This window comes from Idiotropiscis lumnitzeri, chromosome 13 (genome assembly GCF_059441095.1).
Source record: "Idiotropiscis lumnitzeri isolate Australia: NSW breed Sydney's pygmy pipehorse chromosome 13, RoL_Ilum_1.0, whole genome shotgun sequence".
NCBI classification, from domain to species: domain Eukaryota; kingdom Metazoa; phylum Chordata; class Actinopteri; order Syngnathiformes; family Syngnathidae; genus Idiotropiscis; species Idiotropiscis lumnitzeri.
Window position 1 is genome coordinate 20,835,359 of NC_142403.1, and position 23,217 is coordinate 20,858,575.

General features: G+C 49.3%; 1 protein-coding gene across 7 annotated transcripts in view; it reads right to left on the bottom strand.

Annotated features, from left to right (window-relative positions):
• Nucleotides 1–2,373: 2,373 nt before the first annotated feature.
• Nucleotides 2,374–23,217, bottom strand: part of nfia (nuclear factor I/A) — a 39,400-nt gene continuing 18,556 nt past the window's right edge. For 2 of the 7 annotated variants that reach the window (XM_088313570.1, XM_088313574.1), the window contains exons 3-11: nt 14,483–14,548; nt 14,260–14,334; nt 12,075–12,192; nt 11,784–11,908; nt 11,571–11,618; nt 10,007–10,185; nt 9,558–9,723; nt 9,278–9,369; nt 2,374–6,993 (exon numbers count right to left, since the gene is read on the bottom strand). In XM_088313570.1, the coding sequence (XP_088169696.1) occupies nt 6,979–6,993; nt 9,278–9,369; nt 9,558–9,723; nt 10,007–10,185; nt 11,571–11,618; nt 11,784–11,908; nt 12,075–12,192; nt 14,260–14,334; nt 14,483–14,548 (884 nt within the window). In that variant the 3' untranslated portion in view covers nt 2,374–6,978. Of the gene's footprint in view, nt 6,994–9,277; nt 9,370–9,557; nt 9,724–10,006; nt 10,186–11,570; nt 11,622–11,783; nt 11,909–12,074; nt 12,193–14,259; nt 14,335–14,482; nt 14,549–23,217 lie in introns of all 7 variants that reach the window. The other 5 variants (XM_088313569.1, XM_088313573.1, XM_088313572.1 and 2 more) reach the window with 4 other exon arrangements.

Genomic DNA, 23,217 nt, shown 5'->3' on the forward strand with positions numbered 1-23,217 from the left:
GGAAGCGTTTCTGAGCCCACATCATCCGGAAAAGTTCCTTCGGACTCATTAGGGAGCCGCGAAACGATGATCATTCCACCCGAGTCCCTCATCACTACGATATAAACACTTTTTTGTTGTTGTTGACTCTCTGGCTGAAATGATGAATCAAATACTCCCAAATCGCTATACGTCATCATTTTTCCTCTTCAGAAGCGAGAACGAGGTTTCACTCCTGAAAAGTTGATTTAATTTCACTGCAAGCCATTTGGAACATGATGTACAGTTTACAGAGAGGAAAAAAAATCTTAAATCTTAATTTATTGCACATAAAATTTGAACAAAAATTGTACTTCCGTTAAAAACATTCGCTAAAAATTAGATTTGAGCTCATGTAAAAATATGATCAATTGTATTTGTATTGAATTGATTGATTCTTTGGCATACCACTAGAGGGAGCCACCACGCCGCCAGTGGTACTCGTACCACACTTTGACCGTCTGCTGTGCAGTGATTCTGAAGTGTGGTCCCTCTCCATGTATTAAAAACTAAGCAAACCGTTTTGGTTTTTTTACTTATCAAGTACGGCACAGTATCAAATTACCTTTCAGTTTCATATGACTTTTGAGAAAAATGCGTTTGTATTGTTTGTACAATTTTTATGAAATGAACTAAACTAAATGTTGTTTGTTTCATGCATTTTTCTTGACCAGTAACTTAAGTCGTTCTTTCAAACTGTGCATCGTGTTCAAGTGGCTTAGAATAACAAATAGACATTTTTTTTTTTGTTTGATCAACACTTGGGACTTCTCCGTTATTGTGTTTTGTCCATGGTGGTCCTTATGTGGCGCTTGGAGGCATCGAGTCAACACTTGGACTTGGTATCAAAAGTTTGACAATCACTGACTTGCGGGGACAGGCGAGGGATTCCGATCACAGCCACCAGGTTAATGATGATGATGATGACGAAGATGAAGATGAGGAAGTTGATGATGCCATCAAGTATTAGCGCTGCTCAAGATGGCAACGAGGTCGAATGAGATTATAAAACCAAAGCCTCCCATCATGCTTTGGGGCTTTGGTTGGGAGTGGGGGTCGTGTGTGTTGGTCATGTGTGTGTGTGTGTGTGTGTAGGAAGGGGAGGGGGGTGGGTGTCAGTTGACACCCTTCATCAAACTTTGAGTCTAAACTTTATCGCCTTGAAAGCGGCGTTGGAAAGATGGTCGACCAATCAAAGAAGCATCGACGTGAGAGGAGCCACAAGGAGGGGGGGGTGGCAACCCCCCCCCCCCCCCCCCCCGCCCCCTCCATCGACCCAATCTTGACCAAGGGGGCGGGGGGGTATCGTTTGAAGTTTTGCTGTGGCGACGCAGATAGACCTGAGTGTGTGTGTGTGTGTGTTGGGGGGGCCCGGGGGGGGCGGCGCAGTGTCTGTCCAGGCAAACGCTGAGCTCAGCACAAACACCACATTGATCTCCCCTGCAGGACAGCAGCAAATGGGGGTGGGGGGGGCAGGGGGGGTGATCTGGTCGATGGACACTGCAACACTGCGATGGGGGGCAGCAAGGGCGATTTATGGAGCCCCTCACATAAAAACACTACAAGGGTGCAACGGGAGGCGGAGCTTGATACACCGACTGGGATTTTTTTTTTTTCAGTCCGAGTACTCACTTTTCAGAATCCACCGATACCGAGCAGTCCTTTTGATTTATCAAATCGAAATAATCCTAATCACAGATAATTGTAAGTTTCTTTTTTTCGACACGTGACGATTCGCCTTCGCACTGTAGCGCCAACTACAGCAAAGGGAACTTACTCAATGTCAAATATTTTTGGGCTTTACTTATCAGTTGCTGTGATCAACAAATTTTATGGTAACTTGAAATAAGGCTGCTATCATATGTTATTGCTGGTCAAACTTTTTTCTTTGGCGTGTCAAAGTGACTTTTAATATTTTGCTTCTCACAAACTTTAGGTACTCGAGTTTAAGGACCTACTTCTGCCACCTCACAACGCTGAGCATGCAGTCGTCATGGTGATGAGAAACTTGCATTTTATTTTCTTTAATGAAACATGAGTGCGGTCACATGGTTGCTATCAGGAAATGAAAAACACGTCACAGCACGCCATGCATCTTAGCGCCGTCCAATCAGGAGGTGGCATCTCGCCGACAACGGGACGAAGCCTCCAGATGGGACGGGAGGGGGGGTTGGGGGGATTACACAGCTGTAAGAGGCCACGTCACTTCCAGCCAGGGAGACGGCTCGCATGATGTCGTTCGTCATTTGGAAACTGGCTGGAAGCGACGCGATTGGCCCAGATCGGTTGCCGTGGGAACAAAATGCCATTTTGGTACAAAAAGAAAGATGGGGGGGGCAAAAAAAGCTTCAAATGTTGCATAATCAAGCGTTTTATTTGCATGGAATCATGAAGACAAAGAAAAAGCAAAGACGTCCAAGAATCTTTGGACTGCTCAAATGTCATCCGGAACGCAACAAGACAAAGAGGAAGAAGTGCTGCGCTCGTAAAGGAAAAAAGTGGGCGGGGCAGCGTGACGAGCATGCGTACACAAACGTCCTCGCTGCCGCTGCAGCGAAACAACTACACAACAACAAAAACAACAACAAGGAAAGCGGTGCGATAGAACGAGACACACGATAGCAAACGGCCACTTGAAAACGTTTCTCGGGAAAAAAAGGAAGCCCACTTGAAGGACTGCGTCGTATTTGTTTCAATTCTTTGCACTTTAATGTTTTCAAAGGGATTTATTTGGCAAGTACGTATTTGTTTTATTTAATTTGATGAATAACTTCTTTTTTATTGAATGATGTGGTCCGTCGAAATTCAAAGGAAACATGCCAGTAGGCTATCGTTAGCGGGCTATCAATTTTAGCGCATATCGCACAGCTCGATGAACAACACACAATGACGCAAATTTCTCACTTTGTGTTTCGCTCACTGCCTCAATGACCGCGAAGCGAATGTTGACGAACATCAACGCTAACACTGGAAGCTAAAAGAGGTCAAGTTGGAAACAAACTTCAGAAGCTAACCTCAGAAGCTAACACGGAAAGCGACCTCGGGTCTTCATCAACTCTAACATTAAAAGGAATGTTCATTAAATAACATTGGAAGCTAATGTTGCGGCTAATTTGAGAAGCCAACATCCGAAGATAACAGATCTTCCTTAGCGTTGACGTTCGAGCTAAATTTTGGAAGCTAACCGTTGACATTAACGTACAATGCTAACCTTCAAAACCTAACTCAGAAACTAATTTTCCACAAAACATTGGCGCTAACGTTAACGGTGACATCGGAAGCCAGCTAACGTTACGGATAACGTTGAAACAAATTTCAAAGGGAACGTCGAACGTTAACTGCGCAATCTGAAACTGGAAGCTAACATGGGAGCTAACGTTGGACGCTCACGTTGGAAGCGACCTTTCGGGGGTTAACTTCAGAAGCTAACATTGCAAGCTAATGTTCGGAAGATAATAGCGGAGGCTAACATTCGAGATAACGTAGAAAGCGAGTTTCGGAAGCCAACTTATGAAACTCACGGCGCTAGCTAGTGTTAGCCTTCCATCGCTCAAAGGATGTGGGTCATGTTGGACGTTCACTCCGGAAGCTCACTTGGGAAGATTCTCCTTGGCAAGAAGCGGAAGATCAGGAATGATCACGTGACACGAGGGAGGAAGCAAAAAGTGTAAACGTATTTTTAGGGCGGTGAAGTGTGACGGCTTAAGGCTTTTGTGACGACGTCATGAAAACAGGAAGCGGCGTCGCCTCGCGTGATCACAGCCCAGCTTGGCGAGACCATCGTCACGGCGGGCTTGCCGGGGTTTTCTCTCGCTCTCTCATTTTTTTATTTTTTTTTAGGGACTGACACGGAGAAGACATGCCGGTCACGTGCTAACTTTGGTCGACAGGAAGTGCAAGTTTTTGAGTTTTTGAGTTTGTCTTGGCTCCTCTCGTGAATTTGTCGGATTAGCGCAATGAGAGCCAGGAAGACAACGCTTCTGTCGTCTTATTATGAATCCCACGAAAGTTTTACGTTTGGTTGCGCGACACGAGAGCAGCCAGATTATTTTGCTGCTGCTGTATCTTCCAGTTGACGTGAAAACAAGCCATCTCCAGTGGGATTCAGAATCACGATTCTGCGTCACGTGACTAGCGTGGAGTTCCCAGTAGTGAAGTGAGCAGCGAAACCATTTTCTTTCTTATTGTTGTTTTTTTCAATTTCCTCCAACGACTGATTGTCATCAACGTTGTTTGCCTTTCAGAAAACTTTGTTCACATTTTGAGGACAATTGGATCCATTCGCTGCAATCGGTTCCCACTTGGAGGGAGGCACTAACTTGATTGTTTGTCGAGTCGTCTTTAGCGGCCACGTTAGCCGTGAGCTCATCGGCCAAATGGGACGATACGTTGCAGCGCTAGCTGGCTAAGGGGAACGCGTCAACTCTTCGAGATGCTTTAGCCAAGTTGCTAATTTCACAACAGCTCGAGTGGGTGTTAGCTTCGTCGTGTGGAAGAGCTGACAGCTAGCGCAGTGGCGCACCGCTCCGGTTAGCAGAGAAGAAAATGTTCGCTTTTACTGCTAATGGGACCCTTTCACTTATTCAAATGCCACTTTAGCGACATTACGGAGTATTTATAATCACCCAGAGCACAATTCCGGGAAGTCGTCTCCCATTCTTACAAGGACGAGGACATTCCAAAATAATGAGAGGAAAGTCACTCGACAGGAAGCTGACAGATGTAAACATGTTTTCGTCGTTATACAAGCAGGTCAAAAGGACCTCGTCTGTCCTGTATTCACATTAGTTCGGTTGATCAAATATCCCTTCTTCCATAGGCACGAAATTGATTGTTTGTCAAGTCGCGGAAATGACAAGTGTCCTTAGCGGCCACGTTAGCCGTAGTGCATCAGTTAAATCCAACAATACAGTTCGGCGCCAGCTCGCTAAGCATGAGCCATTTGCTCGTCTGCTAACGCCAACAATAGCATACGCCGCTAGCATGCTAACCGGACAACTCTCGGAGCTGCTCGCACGAACCGGTCGACATTTTGAGCAAAGTTGGCGAGGAGCACGGCGTGGAGGAGGAGGAGGAGCAGCAGGAAGGAGGAGGAGTTAACCAAGAGCAATAAGTGACAAGGTGGAGCTTACATAAATGGAAGTGGCCATGTCATGTGACTAACTACATCATCACTAACACTACGACATGCACGTGTTTCATATTGTATACTTATGTACGTATGTATATGTTCATATCTACACATCATCAGGCAAGCCACGCCCCCCTGATGCTAAGTGCTTGTATTGGACCGCGCCTCTTTGAGTGCGGCCAATCACGGAGGGCCACGCCCCTTCCAGATTATCTGGCAAACAAACACCAAGAAGAAAGTACACTAAAAGTTGCGAAGGTGAAATCAAAGACGTAAAAAAAAAAAACACCTTTTTTAAAATATGCCAAAAATCACCTAAGTAAAATAAAATATGTACAAATAAAAATTTCAAAATATGTTCTAAAAATACAGTCAGCCCTGGCCAAGACCTGCCGCAAACACAAAAAACTTGGCATTTGGTAGATGTCCCGCCCACAAACAATGTTCAGAATTGTGGATATTAATAGATTAAATCTTGTCAAATGAAAGCAAATATGATCGCCTTGACTTATACAGCAACTTCAAGGAAAAATTTATTGAATTCATGCAAAAAGACTCATATTTCTGAAAAATACTGTCAGAAAAGACGGCACATCATTTTCAAGAAATTTTGGGGGGAAAATTGTACGTTAAATAGAAGAAAAAGTTGTTTTTAATTTTAAAATTCAACTTAATTTGAATTTTTTCTGATCATAAATTTACCCCCAAAAGGTAAACTTTTCCCGAAAAACTGTTTTTACTATTTCTGATGAAAAATTTTAAAAAATAAGTTGTACGTTCTCCCCCCAAAAAAATGCAGAAACATATTTTGCCGAAAAGCGTGCAGAATTCCAAGCACAATGGTGACCGTTTTAACCATTTTTTACTTTTGTAAATTACACTCAAGTACTCCAACAAGGTACTCTGGTTTGGCGGGACATTGCGAACGGCGAGGGCTGACTGTAGGCTCAAAGTTGAAATTCCAAAAGATATTTTGAAAAGTGAAAAATGTGCTAGTTTAACAAACGACTTTGTTCAAGTCCAACCAAGCGGAAACTTTTAAAGGGATCAACACCATCAACAAATAATCAGAATAATAATCATCATCATCTCCCAATAATAATCATAATAACAATAACAATAATAATGTCCCTTTTGTCTTTTGCACATCCTGTTTTAGAGTCCAGAGGTGCCGGTGGACTTCCGGGAAAAAAAGAAACAAAACAAAAAAAGCAGCTCGGAGCTTCCAAACATTGCACTTTTTTTTCCCTCATCTCCATTTTCTTCCAATACGAGGATAATTCATATTCCAATATTTCATATTGAATATGAGGAGGAGGAAGAGGAGGAGGCGAGGTCACGTGATAACCAGCAATAAGTCAACAAGCCCCGCCCACTCACAGCTCCCTCCAGGAAGTAGGCCCCCCCAGTGGGCGGAGTCATGTGTGCATCAAGCAGCAGTGAGTCAACAAGCCCCGCCCACTCTGAGCTCCTTCCCATAAAGTTGGACCAAAGGGGGCGGAGTCTATAGTCAGGCGTGAGGGGCGTTAGCTGGTGATAAGACTCCTCCCCTCAATGATGCTCTTTGCACATCAAAGGTGAGGAGGAGAAAGAGGAGGAGGCGGGGCCACGGTCAAGGATGGGAGTTTTCTTGTTTGGCCCCATCCCCAAAAGACAGAAGGAACCTCTCAAGGTGTTGGGGGGGGGCGGGGCGGTGCGCCTTGGCCCCACCCCTTAGCCATGCTGAGGCCGACAGTCAGGCGCTGGTGGGCGAAGTCAGGCGCGGGAGGGCGGGTGCACATCGAGATGGGTGGGTCCGGGGGCGGGACCGGGAGGAGCCTCTGGAGTCTTTATCCCAGGTACCACTAAAAAAAAAATCCAAATAAAAATACAAAATATCGTCAGCGTTACGTCCTCGCAAGTCGCTCGATAGTCAGCAACGACGCGAGCCACAGACGAGACATCCTCTCGTCAACTTGACGTTCACCCTCCAACACACTTTCAAGCCACAAACTCACTTGTTAGTCATCCTCGATAGTGACCAAGTAGTCACTTTTTTCATCGACTAGTCAATTTGTAGTCGCCCTTTAGTTCCGTTCTCATCGTACTGCTGTCAATTCAGAGTCCCTTTACAATAACCTTCTAGCTTCATTCTTCAAAATCACTTTTTAGTCACTTTCGACTTTAATGATCACTTTCTAGTCACCCACCAATTAGTCATTCTAGTCACAGACTAGTCACTTTCGGACTTTTCTGGCGGGAGGGTTGAGGCCGGAACGATAGCGAGGTCGCGGCCGACTGATCGGCAAAAAAGGGTCAAGTCACTCTCAAATGACATCAGCGACTCGTCACTTTTGTCGTCACTTTATTGTCACGTCCCGGTCAAAGTAGAATCGCGGGTGCGCATGTTTGCGTGTGCGTGTATCTTGATCAACACGCATCCTGGCTGTCCCGCCAAGTTTGTCTTGATGATGTCTGGTTGCTCGGGGCGACCAGACGGCCCGGGACGTGACCACCATCGTCAAGGCAACCGCAACACCACGCCCACCCTGCTCCTATTTTCTTTACATTCATCACACGCACACACACACACACCCCCACGAAAGCTTGCACACAATGCACATCATTTAGAAAATGTATTCTGGAAAAAAGAGGAAGTAAAAGTTTGTGATAAAGTGTGTGTGTGTGTTGCAGGCTTTGTCTGCAGACTGGTAGTGATTGACTGTGTCGGGGTGTGTGTGTGTGTGTGTGTGTCTGTTTGAGACAGAGGAGAAGAAGAAGAGTGGAAGGTTAGTTTTTAATCAATACAACTTGCTGACGTCGGGACTTTTCTTCCTCTCTCTGCACTGCAGACTGTCCTGAAAACACACTCCCCATGAGTGCGAGTGTGTGTCTGTTTGTGTCATTGTGTGTGTGTGGGTGTGTTTGTGTAGTCATGTTGGTGGAGGGGTGAAGATGAGGATGATCACGCTAAGAAGTCAAGATGCCAACATGAAGGAGCTCAATGACTCTTGAAATCATGAACATTCCATGCTAATGCTAAGTGTGTGTGTGCGTGGGGGTGCGTGTGTGTGTGTGTGCGTGCGTGTGCGCGTGTGTGTGTGTGTGTGCGTCACGTGGCAGAAGCAAACATGTCCAAAATGATGTTGGGGTTTTCCTGGTCAGCCGAAGATGCATGACATTCAGCCAGTGCTCAGCTGAGTCAGCATGTCTCACATGCGTGCACACACACACACACACACACACACACGCACAGTCACCTTGAAGATGTGCATGTGGGACACACACACACACACTTAGACGACATGTCTTTGGCATGATGTCATTTAACATGCCACACACCTTTCAACACGCTCAACGAGGACGTGTGTGTGTGTCCATTCCTGTCACTTTTATGTGTGTGTGCAGACATTTGTGTGTGTTTTTGGCATGATGGAGTGCGAACTCCCCCCCCACATCATTGTCCCGGCGGACAACGGCTTTGGTCACCCGCGACAACAGCCCTGCTGGCCGCATTGGGCAGCGTGCCCGCCCGCCCGCTCGCTCACAAAGAGGAGGCCAGCCCCCCCCCCCCCCAAACACACACACACACGCGAGAGGGGGATGCACAGACAGGCTAGTGTGTCACCATGACGATGCGCAGCCAGCCAGCACCGTTTACGTTCCAGTCCCAGCAGGACACGCTGAAAAAACACCAACGCTTCGAAAAGACGCACACGCAAAACAAAAGCAAACACAAACAAAAAACACAATTTAACACGAACACAAACAAGAAATAACCCAAAACACCCGAACACGTACCCACACCGCTTCACACACAGACGAAAACATGCTAACAAATATACACACGCACACACAACTACATTATATGCCCAAAGCAAAGTTATCTTTATTCAGCGGCCACAAATGTGGAAACCCACAAAAAGCTGACATGAATTTAAAATCAGATGTCAAAGACGTCAACACACACTCCAACAAACACTAACACACTAACATCACACAACACACACTAGCACATATTACCACAACACACATCGTGATGAACACCACACACACACACACACACACACACGCAAAGCGAATGTGGTGCGTTGACTGAGTGCTGGCGACTGTGAGCATGAAAGAGGCGGGGTTGACGCGAGCGTTTACCTGCGGCTGCTGCGGGATGTTGAAGGCGGGGTCTCGCGGCCCCACGCTAACAAATCGCTGAGCGGGAGAGCTGGCGGGCGGGGCCGAGTACGCTGAGGAGCACACGGAAAAGACTTTTTATTTGCTGAGACGCCGAACATGAAGGCCGAGCGTCGGCCTGACAACTTGCAAACGCACAACGACGGCGAGCCACGTTCTGCTTTCTGATGGCACAAATTCAACGCAACGTGCACGAGTGCTGCGTCCATGCGTGTGAGCGCGTGCGTGTTTGCGTACTCACTGGGTGACGATGGCGAGTTCCCCCCCCCCTCGGCGGAGGAGGTGGCGGGCGGCTTGGCGTCGACGGGCAACGGGACGGGCCGGGCCATGGGTGGCGGCGGAGGGGGGGGCAGCATGGGCGTGGGCAGGAAAGGATTGTGGACTTTTCCCTGGGAGCTACCATTAGGCTGGGGGGGGGAGGGGGCGGGGCATGAAGGCGGGGTTAATAATAGTAATGACTCATATAATAAATAACAACAAGTCACTCACGCTGTCGTGCGTGTGCGTGAGAGGAGTGTATTGATTCGGTGTCTAGACACACACACACACACGCACGTATATCAACTATCTGACCACACACACACGCAAATACTGCCGTCATCCCCCATCGAGAAAAAAGTGTGTGTGCGCCTACATTGAAGAAGCAGACTTGTGTGTGTGTGTGTGTGTGTGTCTCCCCATTTGCCTTACGTTGAGGAAGCCCACCTGTCCGGCCGTCTGGGCAGAGTCGGGACACACGAGCTGCACAAAGTCCTTGAGGGGGTCCTGCGGATGGTACCTGATGGCGGCGTGCGAGAAGTAGGAGGCGGGCTGCTGCAGGATGGGCGACGACGAGAAGTGCAGGCCGGACGGCGGCGCGTGCGGGCTGGCTGAGGACACACGCGCACGAGGATGTCAATGCCATGCGGCCATTGGACGAACGCCGCTCGGGTCAACGCACACGCACACGAAAAGGCGGGCGGGGACGCGTGCGCTTCCAGCTCACCGGTGTGTGTGCGTGCGTGCGTGCGTGGGAGGGAGGGAGGGCGATGTTGAGCACAGACGAGCGAGATGGCCGGATTAGTTCCACTTTGCAAATGAAATCGCTTCGCTGCCTCCTCCTCCTCACCAATCTTTGGACGCAAGGCGGCGGGAAATCAAAGAGGAGCATCGCAAGACGCGAGGAAGATCCGCAAGCAGGAAGGAAGAAGATCAAGCCGCGACTTTCTGTTTGTCAATGCCGCCATCGCCGCCGCTTTCGGGAGGCAGCCCAGACTTCTTCTTCTTTCCCGCTCTGACACTTTCCGTCCCGCGCCACCTCGCACGTCGGCGCTTCGGCTGTGTCCGAATGTGCACGCTAATTCCCACCATGGCGCACCCTCGAGGGCTTTTGACATTTTGTACGACTGCCTCGAGACGTTAAAAGCACTCCAAATGACCCACAATGCCTTGCAAAAGTTGCGCGCGCCGATGTTCACTCAACAGTTTTAGAAAGCGCGCGAGCAGGCGTCGGCGCCAACATCAAAGCCATGCGACACATCACCGATCAAATCAAGTCAATTGATTTCTTTGAAAATAGGGACACTTTTTTTATTTTAAAATTTATTTACAATTAACTGCAGCGGCGCAAGTAATGAGCCGTTTGTCCGAATCTCGAAACGGAAGGAGGGAAATCAAACCAGAGAAGTCAAAAATAATCCGCGAAGGCAAAGAGAACTTTGGAGGTGCGCGGCCTTCGACTTGCGCGTCACGTGACTGGAACGCGACGAGCTGGCGGCGTGAGAGTGTTCAAGTGATGCCTTGGAGGCATGTGGGCGGAGTCAGCTGCCTCTGGCTCCTCCCATCACATAAGAAGAAAGAGGAGGAGCCTCTCACAATGCAGACACAACACACGTGCACACAGCCAATCAATGAGCAGCTTGATGATGTCATTGGCAGGTCGCCAGCAGGGCGGGGCCACGGCGACAAGGAAGGCGAGGAGGAAGGAAAAAAAAGAGGGAAATTGGGGAAGAGAGGAAATGAATCAAATGAGGAAGGGAACGGAAAAGGAAGGAAAGAGGGATGACAGGAATGAAGGAAGCAAGAAAAGAAGGAAGGAGGGAAGGATTGAGGAAAAGGAGATAAGGAGGAAAAAAGGAAGGAATGAAGGAGCAAGGACTGAAGAGGAAAGAGGCAAAGGAAGGAAAGGAAGAAAGGAATGAGGAAGTGAAGGCGGATCAGGAAAGGAGGAAGTAGGAAGTAGGCGAGCGTGCGGATGCTTGCGCGCGTTGTTTACCTTGTCGGGAGATGAAGGAGCTAGCTAGCGAGCCGCGTAGCTTATATCCTGCTTTCCCGGAGCGCAAACACAATGACAAGCCAAAAAAGAGGAAAAAGAAAAGGAAGGAAGAGCAACAAAAGAGAAGAGAAGAGAAGCGTGAATATTCCACTCATCGTCTCACACGCCAGTTGCCATGAAGTGTGTGTGTGCTTGTCGCCACGGCGATGGTACCTGGCTCCTCGTGCCAGCTGCTGGCCTGGCTGACGCTACCCGGCGAGCGGCCCTGAGCCGGATAGTACGAGTCGTCGCCAGGACTGTCGGCGTCCTCCTCCATGCACTTGATGCGCTTGGCCGAGCTGAGCGCACACGCACACGCACGCAAACGTTTACAATAAGCCAACTATCATTCCAGGCCACGCCCACAATAAGTGACAATTACAACGTAGAGTACGTAGAACTCGCCTAATTCGACCGCGGCAAGCCGGCAACGAGCGCACGGCGGAGCTTTTGGATTTGCGTTACCTGGACGAGGAGGTGCTGGGGAGGGGCCTCCTCATGGCGCCGGGGCTCATGCTGTAGTAGGACGAGCTGTCCAGGTCGGCCAACGAGAAGTTGGGACCGGTGCCGGCGGCGATGGGAGCTGATAAAAGCACACAAACACACGTTTTAGCCTCAGAGAGTAGGAAGTCCTTTTTTTTTGTCAGGTCAACTTTGCAGATGCCACCTCTCGATGTGTGATGCCATCGAGTTGTTACACTTTGTCATCGGCTGGTGATCATGCAAACGAGCTCGGGTCAAGAGGGTGACGAAGGCAGCAGGGAAGGAAAGAAGGGAAGAGGAAGAGAAGGAAGGAGGCAAATGAGGACGCAAGGATGGAAGGAATAAAAGGAGAAAAGAAGGAAGGAAGGAATCTGGAGCGAAAGAAAGAAAAGAATTTCCGGCCTCAATAAAGTTGGAGGAGCAAAAAAAAAAAAAAAAAAATCTGCGGTGGTTTGATGTGGAATCTGCTGAGGAGAAACAACATTCCGCTCAAAACCTCAACATCCATCCTGCCCCGGACCTCCAGACAAACAGAACCCCCCCCCCCCCCCCCCACTCAAGGCTTTATTGACAGAGAGCAGGCTGGTGTGATGAAAGGAGGCGGAGTCCTGACAAGACCTGCTGGCTACACAAGACTTTTCTGCACACCTCAGCACTGTCCATCTATCACGAGCGCGTGCACGCGCACGTGCACGCGCTCGGGCTCGCTTGCCACTTTCAGGTTTGCATGAGACAAAAACTCAAAGTTGCCGTCCGCTTGTGCTCCACGAAGAGGTGCGCGATGTGAAACGAAATCGCAGCGTGACCACTTGAAGGATTTGGCGTTTGGCGGCCATTTTGGGCTTCGCTTGGAATCTGCTCCGGTTGAAATCTTGCAGCAGCGAGCGAGAAAGAGAAGCGAGCTCGTGTCAGAATAAAGTTCAAAGCGGCCCGCCGTCGAAATTGGCATGCGAGCGGTTCGCGCTCACCTGTCGCTAGTCGGACGCGTCGTCGCCGCCGCCGCCGCCAACGTGTTTTGCCGCCTGACTTTTGTGTGTGTGCGTGTAACATTAAGGCTATTAAAACTAAAAACGCATTTTTTTTTTTAATTACGGCGAAAAACAGGATGGAAGAAAGTGTTTGTGTCATTGGCGGCGTTGCAACAAGTCGGTGCCAAGTGGGTCAGTCCCCATTTTATCTGTTTAGTGTGTGTGTGTGTGCGTGCACGTGGGCATGTTTACCTTCATGTCAACTTAATCCCGAAATCCTGATGCCTAATAATCATATCAACTCTCACTGATGCACGTGCGCACATTCGTAGAATATTATTCTATGAATGTACCTTTTTAGAAATGTCACGACTCCGTCAGGAAGTTGACGTGACGATGATGAGGACGACGAAGTCAACGCGACGCTCGCATTCAGTCAAGTGACCAATTACACTAAGTACACTACATCACTGACCCCGCCTCCTGCCCCCCCACCTCTGTGCTGCTTTAATAGAATATTGATCCACACACACACACACTCGTTCCAACGGCCTGCCAATGAATTGTGTAATGGCGGAACAATGCCAAGGTCACATGATGCATACCAGTGTGTGTGTGTGTGTGTGCCTGCTTTTAGTCGTTCCTCATCATGTGACCAGCGTGGGCATTGACCGCATGTTGGTTCACCAACCGCGTTGTCTTCGTGTTTCACTTCGGACGTCCGTGCGTGACGTTCACGTTTGTGTCACCCAAAGTCAAAGTTCCTGCACGCACCCGCGCACCGTACACTTGGAGGCATCGCACGACGCCATCCCAGAATATTGGTTGCTATGACAACTTTGCGTGAGACTTTTTTGCCAAAGCGCTCTGACGTCATCGTGCACGCCCAATCAGCACTCAGGAAGGGCTTTGATGAGGGGGTGCGCCAGGACGACGACCTTTAAAAAGTGCAGACGCGCACCAGAGTGAGAGAGCGACGGCGAGAGAGTTACATTGACATCCAAAGGAGAGAGAGAGCGAGAGAGCAGGCGAGATCTATGGCGGCCTGTCGATCGCCGCCGCTGCTGCCGGAAAGTGCCTGTCAGCAAAGTCGCAGCCCCGCCCCCCTGGCCGGTCCCGCCCACCAGCACCCCACCACCATCCATCACACGCGCGCTCCTTGAAAGTGTGCGTAAACGGAACATTTGTGTTGTCCTTACTCTGTGAGACTCGTACAAGTTCGGAAACACTAAAAACTCCCGGAGTGACAAAACTGTCCTGGAAACCCAAATGACCTGAAACACAAAACACAAGAAAGATTTGGATCGTTATCATCCGAGGTCGGCATTTTACGACATTGTCATCATTTTGTCAAGCTGAAGCAAAACGTAATCGTCCCTTGGTCAGTCCGTCAGGTCGTCGATCGCGTTTGGCGGGACTCACCGTTCTCGGTCTGCTCTTTGATGTCGGACTCGCCGGCCTGGTCTGGGCTCTCTGATTGGCCGCCCTCTGCAAGCACACGCACACACGCACACAGGCGTGTAAGTCATGGGATGCGTGTCATGTGACCCGGTCACACAGACCAAAGGTCGTGACCCGACAAGAGGCCGGGTCACGATTGCACGCGGCACCACTCGATCGATCGATTGCGTCGTAGAAATATTCCGAATAAGAAAGCTGATTTTTATCACGCGGCCTCCTGCTGAGGCGCTGCTGGGAAGCGACACAAAGGCGAGCACACACACACACGCACACACACCCACACGCACACCCCCCCGCACGCATGCCAGAGGACAGGTCGCAATGATGCGGCCGTGTGCGCACACACACGCACATACTGACAGAAACTCGTAGCACACACACAAGATGTACACACGTGCAGAACACACACAAAAAATGACACACACACACACACACTTTCTCAGGCTCCGGTTGCAAAAGTTTGCTTTTACTTTGAAGCACAAGAGCACTAATTGAAAGGCGCTTTTATTTTGAAGTGTGTTTGGTTTCCTGATGGGGGGGGGGGGGGGGGCAGATGTCCCACTCTGCTCCCACGCCTAATTAGCATATTTAATTAACCTGGACTGGGGGGGGTGACGGCTGAATGGAGACGGGCGGGGGCAGTGTGTGAAAGTGCCCCCCCCCACACACACACACACACACCTCCCTCCTCTTGTTGTCATGGTTACGCTGATGCTTTTTGTTTTAGGTTGCTCAAGCACGCACGCGATCACATGCGCGTGCGTGCGTGCGTGCGACACTCTCATGGAGCAAGAAGGCGTGGCGCTTGGATTCTGAGGGGGACTTTTCCCAGAATTGTTCTTTGTGAGCTTGCGTGAATATTTGTGGATCATGCATGCGTGCGCGTGCGCGTGCGCGTGTGTGTGTGCGTGAACATCCTCAAGCCAAGAGGGAAATGAACGGAGTGAGAGCGAGACGCAAGGATTCCGTACGAGAACTTCTTTTATTTGCCGTCAGACTTTGTTTTCCGAGCCGTCGAGCGACACGGAGCATCAAAACAAACGTAGCCTGCGATCGGCTGCTATGGATCGCACCGAGCTTTTAATCAAATGAATGCGCACGCGCACGCGCCGACACAAATCAGGCGGCAGTCACACGATGAACACAGCTGTCAATCAGGAGGCAGGCCCCGCCTCCTTCCACTCGTTTGCCTCCCGTGAGGTCCGCGGGCACGTTTCTCCATTCATATTCTCATCTCGTCATTTATTGGCCCGTCTCGCGATCAAACCGGAAAAAATATTGTCCGCAACTCCGGAAGAATGAATATCCCAAAATCGAATGAAATGTCACAAATACAGTCAAGACGTCAGAAGCTCATTGGTGGAAAATCTCAAATGACGGCTGCGATGAGATGAAACTTGACGTCGCGTTTCTTTCCATTTGAGCTGTTGGCAAATGTTGGACGCTTTTCTCGCAGCGGCGGTTTTCATCCACAAAGACTCGGAGGAACTTGACGAGGTTCGTCGCGTCGCTTCCCTGAGATGATGATGATATAATTTCATAGAATAGAAATCTTATTTTACTTAAAAAATGAAGGGCAGCGGGTTTGCTTGTTTTTTGTTTGGTTTCCAGGCAACTCTTCAGGATCAAGGCCTCCTCTTCTTCACCATCATCATCTTCATCCTTGGCATGGCCTCATGCCAGACGCACACACGCGCGCGCAAGCAAGCACATATTGTGCGAGCAGACACAACACCTCCCCAAAAAAAGACATTTTGACGTCGCTGACCATTTCGTGTAAGCAGTTTTGTTTGCAGTTGTCGACAACACGACAACACGCACACACAAACACAACATGCATGTAACAAGTCACGTTGACGTGACTGAAGACAGACAGACGATTATTTGTAAGTGTGTGTGTGTGTGTGTGTGCGCTTCTGCACATTCACTCTGCAGGCGGGCAGCCTTCTTAAATCATTGGCAACCATTTTGAAGCTTGTGTCTGTTTCCTTTGAGTGGCGGCCATCTTGTACCTTCTGCCAGAACAAAAGATGTGCACACACACACACACACACACACACATGCACACAAACGCGTGGAGTCACCATAGCAGTAAAGGTTGTGAAGCGGCCACGTCGAGAAGGCAAACGTGGAAATGAGCCAATCTGAGTGGAAATGCGTGTGAACTTTGACCTCTGCCATTGATTTGATGTAGTTCACCCTCAAAGCTCTTCCACGCACGCTAAGGCGCGCCACTCTTCATCGAGACGGAAATCTAAATGGATACGTGGAGACGCTTCGGGGAGCAAATCAACAAATAAATCCTAAAAGTCAGCAAGACGACGGAAGCGGCGAGCGCACGGCGGCGCTTCATATGACGACACATTTTCACTTGAGTTATTATTTTTTTTTTTTTGCGCGTCTCCATGAATTGACGCATCGATCACCAAATTCATCCACAACTATTTTGATCATCGCGGAATTGTTCTGTTGGACGTCAAATTTATTTCGGCTTCTCAGAAATAATTATTTTGCGATTTCGGTCCTTCGCCATCCAAGCGGACGATTATGATTACATTCAATTAAAATAAGAAAACGATCAAGATTTTTGACAATTTTCTCAAAAAGAGCAATTCATTTGCGCATTTTCCGGAAAAATGAGATTCTTCAATAAAGAGATGGTAATTGAAAAAATGTTTTTGAAAATTAAAAAAAAAAAAAGAGAAAGTATTTGAATGCAGCACACGCGTCTGCGTCTTTTGGTCTGTGTGTGTGAGAGTGTGTGCGTGTTTTGAGATACTTGAATTCGAAGAGCGCAAATTGTGACCATCAAATTGAAAAAAAACAAAAAAACATGAAAGTCGACACGTTGCGTTCAGGATGTTCCGTCCAGCCCATTTCGTCGTTTTACGAAGACAAAAGACGAAACAAATTCATGTTTTGACGGGCAGCATCCGCCAACATTTCAGAAAATATTGACAAAAGTGAAAAGCAAATGTTGGGACACGTAAGAAGACCAAAAATATTTTTGGGGGGTCTCACGAATGCCGTCGAAAAGTTTGCAGCTGAAGCTGTAAAATGCTGACACGGCACCGAAGCCCGAGCGGGCTCGTGCGCGTGCGCGTGCGCGTGCGTGTGCATCCACGTGCGTGCGCGTGGACACGGCCCGCGCCAAGTGCGCGTCCAGTGGGCGGAGTCCCATTGATGAATGTGTGCATCGATCGCTCGCTGCTTCACTTTCCATAATTATACCAACTCCCTAATGGAGCGCACGCACTCTCGTGCACGACGCACTCGTGCACGCGCACTCGTGCACGACGCAACGCCCTTCCTCTTACCTACTTTTTTTCCCCTTACCTACGCTGCGTCGGTCGGTGGGACGCACGCCAGCGCAATTCCCGCTCGGCGGCGTGATCACTTCAAACCACAAGTGGGCGCTAAATGATATTTTTTCTTTTTTTCTTTTTTTGTTTTGCTGGCCTCTCCGCTCAGGGAAGCCTCCGGCCTCATCGGACCCCGCGAGGTCACTTGGGGTCACGACCAGAGAACATGTCGGACTCGCGCCAAGAAACGCACAAAGGTCAGTAGCAAAGGCGGCGGCGCTTTCATTTGTTTGTCTGAGAAGCGGGCACACGAAAACGCACACACACACACACACACACCCCCACACACACGCACAAAAACACATGCGCGCACACAAAGGCACAATCTCTGTCTGTGACTGCAACATCCACGTGCGCATGCACACGTGCACGCACGAGCGCGCACTCCCCCCGGCTGGCAACAAACAAGAAGCACGATGGCGTTGGCAAACATCAAACAGGAAGTTAATCCGCCGTCCTCGTTACTATTAATAAAAGCTCCAAATTAAAAGACGGCGTTGCCTCCGTCTCGCTCGTTCGACACGTCATCGCGTCAACAAACTTTTGTGACCGTTTGCGGCGAGTTGGTATGTGATTGGCGGCGGGGTGGCGCCGACCCCCCCCCCCCCCATCATGTGACACGTTAGCCTCGTTAGCGCCACTAATGACCCTGAAAATCACAACAACAAACGTGCGCTTCTCGTTGTAAATATTTCACGCCGACAGATGAACAAATGACATATTTATGCATTCGGAGATCGGGAGCAGGCAGGTACGAGGGTCCCATCTGTACCGGCATCTGTACGGCAGGAGGGGCCCGAGGCCCGGCGAGGAGCGCCACGAATCTCGACTCCGACATGAGAGCTCATCGAGACGTCGACCGATCTGCGAGAGTCCGCTTGGACATGAGAGGGAAGCGCTCTTGCGTCCATGAAGGGGTCAAATATGTAAACGTGTGCGTGTGCGTGAGAGAGAATTTTGTAGAAAGATGTCCCGCCCCCTCGACATGTTGGTCGCGGGCACGACTCGCGTGCGTCTTGAGGCGGTTGCTAACAACCTTAGCGAGGATAAGGAGGCTGATCCTCCAGGCGAGGCGCATTATTCTTGATTTGGCTTCCTGTCGCTTTTGAGGAGATTATGGCCTCGGCGTGAAGTCCACGTTAAAAAGAGGACGCTAATGCTAGCGATGCTAATGATGTTGTTCCACCGGTCGTCACAAACGTCTTCAGGAATCAATTTAGCACAGTTTGAATTTTGACGTTTGGCCGTCTGCGGTTTGTCTTGGCGACCGATTCCAGTTGAAACAACCGATCGACTTCCTGTTGGCTTTCACGATGCACTTCCTGTCTGCCCCCCCCCCATTGCCATGTTGGACATGAGGGCTTGCTGTCGCAGTGCCGAGGGGGGGTGCTCGTAAACTGTCGGCGGCGCTTCAACAAGTCAACGACGACGACGATGTGCCGCATCATGAGATAAGAGCTGCACGGCAGGGAGTGGGGGGCTTTCGGGGGGGGGGGGGGCCGGCCCTCATTAACATCGGCGCGCTGCAGTGACTCAGCCCATCGGGTGATGGAGACCACAGCCAGATCCCGATGGAAGCGGCCGTTCGTCACATGCCGGATGACTTGCGAGACAAACGACGCGGAGCATTTACGACGACGGCGGCCGAGAGCGAGGCGGCGGATCAAAACGCTGCCGCAAGCTCGCCGACGCTTTCACACGCTTGACAAAAAAACAAACAAAAAAAATAAATAAATACGGCTCACTTGTTACATACGTCACCTGATTGAGCGTTTTACCATTTCAAGGATGGAAATAAAATAAACTTGATGTGAGGCCAAGACAGTTTGAAGATTTCTTTTTTTTTTATCCTTTTTTCCCTTTTCTGATTCAGTATATTTTTCTTTTTTTATCTACTTTTTATTCATGTTTATTCATGAATAAATTATTATTATTAATATATATATCATATATTAATTATTATCCTTATCAGTCTGTTATATTTATATGATATATTTATATTTTCATTTTATTTTAATACAATAAATGCAGTACAATAATTAATTGTATGCATACATTTACAGTTTAGTGTTCATTTTCTGAAACAGTTGTTAATAAAAATGTGAATGGATGAATATGTTTAAGCAATTCAACATTTTTTTTTTATTTATTTATTTTTTTTTTCACACGTTTGAAATTTTGGAAAATCTGCAAGTGAGCAATGCCGAAACATTGGAAAGGGTGTTCACGCGAGGTCCAGAGCGGATCAGGTTGCGTTCCATCTCACGCTGGGAGGGGGGGGGGGGGGGGGGGCAGGAGGGAGGGTGAGCTCTGAGCCCTCAACACGGCCCATAGAAGCGGTCAACTGATGAGCGGCGACAGGTGCGACGCGGCGGCGGCAGATTGCAGGACAAAAGCCGATTTGAGGACATTAACGTGGCCTCGGATCAACTTTGAGCGCCGCCTCGTGACGTCGCGCTTTGCACGTCCAACTCGCAGTTTGGACGTTCCGCTTTTCACTCATTTGTACATTTGAATTTTAAATTGGAATTCAAATCGAAACATTTTTGCGGCTAAAGTCGGAGCGAACCACCAAATGTGATCAAGATTCTTGCAATGTTGCGCCCCAACTAAAGAAATTGGAAGCATAAAAAAACAACAAAAAAAAACGTATCCTCGTGAAAGGAAGTGTTCAGGATCCGCCCGCAATCTTTCGATGCAAACTTTTGCAATTTGATGGAAGCCAAAGTTGTGAGCAGCTGCTGTCACCTCAGATGACTGCGTTCACACGTACAACCACACACAGACACACACAAGCATCCGTAGCGCTGCACCCATGTGACCATGCCCCCCCCCCCCTCCGCCAAAAAGACCAAAGTGGGTCAGCGGCGGTCACATGTCCAGCAGCTAATTGGCGACACAAAAACATACGGAATTGATCTGTAAACAACACAAACCAGTGGACAACGCGCCTTCATTCAAGTGAATCAAAACCCCCCCCCCCAGCAAGCCCCCCCCCCCCCCCACGTCCTACCATCAAAGCCCCCATGAAGCCCATCCTGACTTTTTTTTCACTTCCTGTCCACCAACACGCCACCTGCAGCGGGAACATTGATCCTCACCGGCTGCACCAAATGCGTGCGACCCCATGACACACACACACACGCACACACGCAGACACGCACGCACGCACGCACACACATCCAGCGGCGCTCTGACATCTGTGTAAGCCGTTAGCATCTTCAGAGCAATTAAAACAATCGATCGAGAGCGAGAGCAAGTGAGTATCTCTTCCTGTGTGAAAGCTGCATCTAAATTATGAATACATTACAGACACACACACACACGCGCACGCGCACACGCACGTGCACGCACGTGCACGCACGCACACACATCTTAAGGCTGTTGCTTTTCATTCTGAACTCTTATGTTATACTTGTCAACTTTGACCTGTGCACTGGACAATATTAAACATTAAGTCAGAGCAGTGTGTGTGTGTGCGCACGTGCATGTGCACGTGCGTGTTGTGTGGTGGTTGGCTGAGGACAGTCGGTCAATAGCGTCTCATTAACCTGCTGTGTATTGTGCACACACACGTGCACACAAATACACTTTTCCGTCTCTCACAAAATACACATTATTGCAATAAGTGGAACCCCCCGCCCCCAACACACACGCACGCACGTGCACACACACACACACACACACACACATGGGGGAGGAGAGGATTGTAGGCCCCCAGGAGCTAAACGCTCCATGAAGTCGAATTCCTTCATCCTGGCGGCCTCTCGGGGAGAGACCAGGGAGGTCTTACAAAGGGGCGGATTTGTGTGTGTGCGTGTGTGTGTGTGTTGTGGGGGGGGGGGCGGTTACACTGTCTGCTGTAGGCAATGGGATTTAGGAGGAGGTGGTTGGGGATGGGGGGCTGAGAAGTTGAGGGGGGGGTTCGAGTTGAAGTACTTCCTGTTGTGTGTTCGCCCTGTGGCAATTTAGATCCGCCCCCCCCCCACCCCCCCAACAAGCCTTCCTGTTCTTTTACAAACCACCAACACAAGCGCCCCCCCCCCACTTTGCGTGGAGGAGGCCGACGCCGCAGATCCTCCTTGAAAATTTCGTCTGCCTGACACTTCATTTATGGCCGAGCGTCGCACGCACACGCACACGCACACGCACACGCACACGCACGCGCACACTTTTGAGACCATTTGCCGCTAAGCGACAAACGTTTGCATTTTTTTCGTTCAAGGTCGCAAAAGATGTTCGCCAGACGTTGGCAAATTTTGATCCAGTTCCAAATTTTGAAATTTTCATCTTTGATCTCTTCGTCTGGTTATGTCAAACATTCACGCACACGCACACACGCTTGTGTACATTCGGGCCTTTTCACTCCTTTTTTGTCATCTTGAATTTCTTTCATTTTCATTCTCCATGCAAATGAATTCACCAAACTTATCTTATCTTAATGTTGATGTGTTGAAAACAAAAACATTTTTTTCCATCAAATTGGTGACGCAAAAAGTCCGAAGATGAAGGTCAAGGATGAGGACATACTCCTGGCTGAGGTCGCCGAGTGTGTGTGTGTGTCCTCATAGGAACCACCTCAGCGTGTGTGTGTGTGTGTGCGTGTGTCTAAAGTTTCACAACTCAGCAGGAGAGAAAGAAGCCACAGGCTTTCCCTTCGTGTGGCGCCACGACGATCACGCTCGCGCACGTGCGCTCAGAGTTGGTGTGATCAAGCGTGCTGAATGAAGCAAACACACACACCCAATATGCGTGTGCGCGCACAGACAGACGCACACGCACGCACACGTGCACGCTCAGATGCGGTTTGATGAAATGAAAGTCAATCGTGCACGTGTGCGAGTGTCAAAGGCACACGGGCGGGGGCGGGGCCAAATGGAAATGAAAGTCGCGACGGCGCAAAACTCGACACAAAGTTTGGATGAGGAAGAGGAGAAGGGAGCGGACGAAGACGAGTGGTCAGGCGGGGGCGGGGTTAAAGGCCTCTACGCACCAATCCGATTTAAGGAAGTTTGCAAGGAAGTGCGCACGTTCTTGACCAAGATGATGATGATGATGATGATGAAGCGAACGATGAAGATGAAGAAGATGATGACGAGCGGTTGCGTCCACGATTCTCAGCGACTTTTGCCGCTCATTGAAGGAACGTGTTGGAGGTTGAGGTGGCCGGCAGCAGTGCATTGTGGGAGACGCTGAGGTCGGCAGTCCTGCCCCCCCCCCCCATCCATGCATCATGTTTACCGGCTGTCACTTCCTAAATTGTTCTTCCTGCGACTTGCGTCCCTCTGGGTGTGGCTGTCAGACGTCTCCTTTGAGTTTTGGTTCCTGAACGAG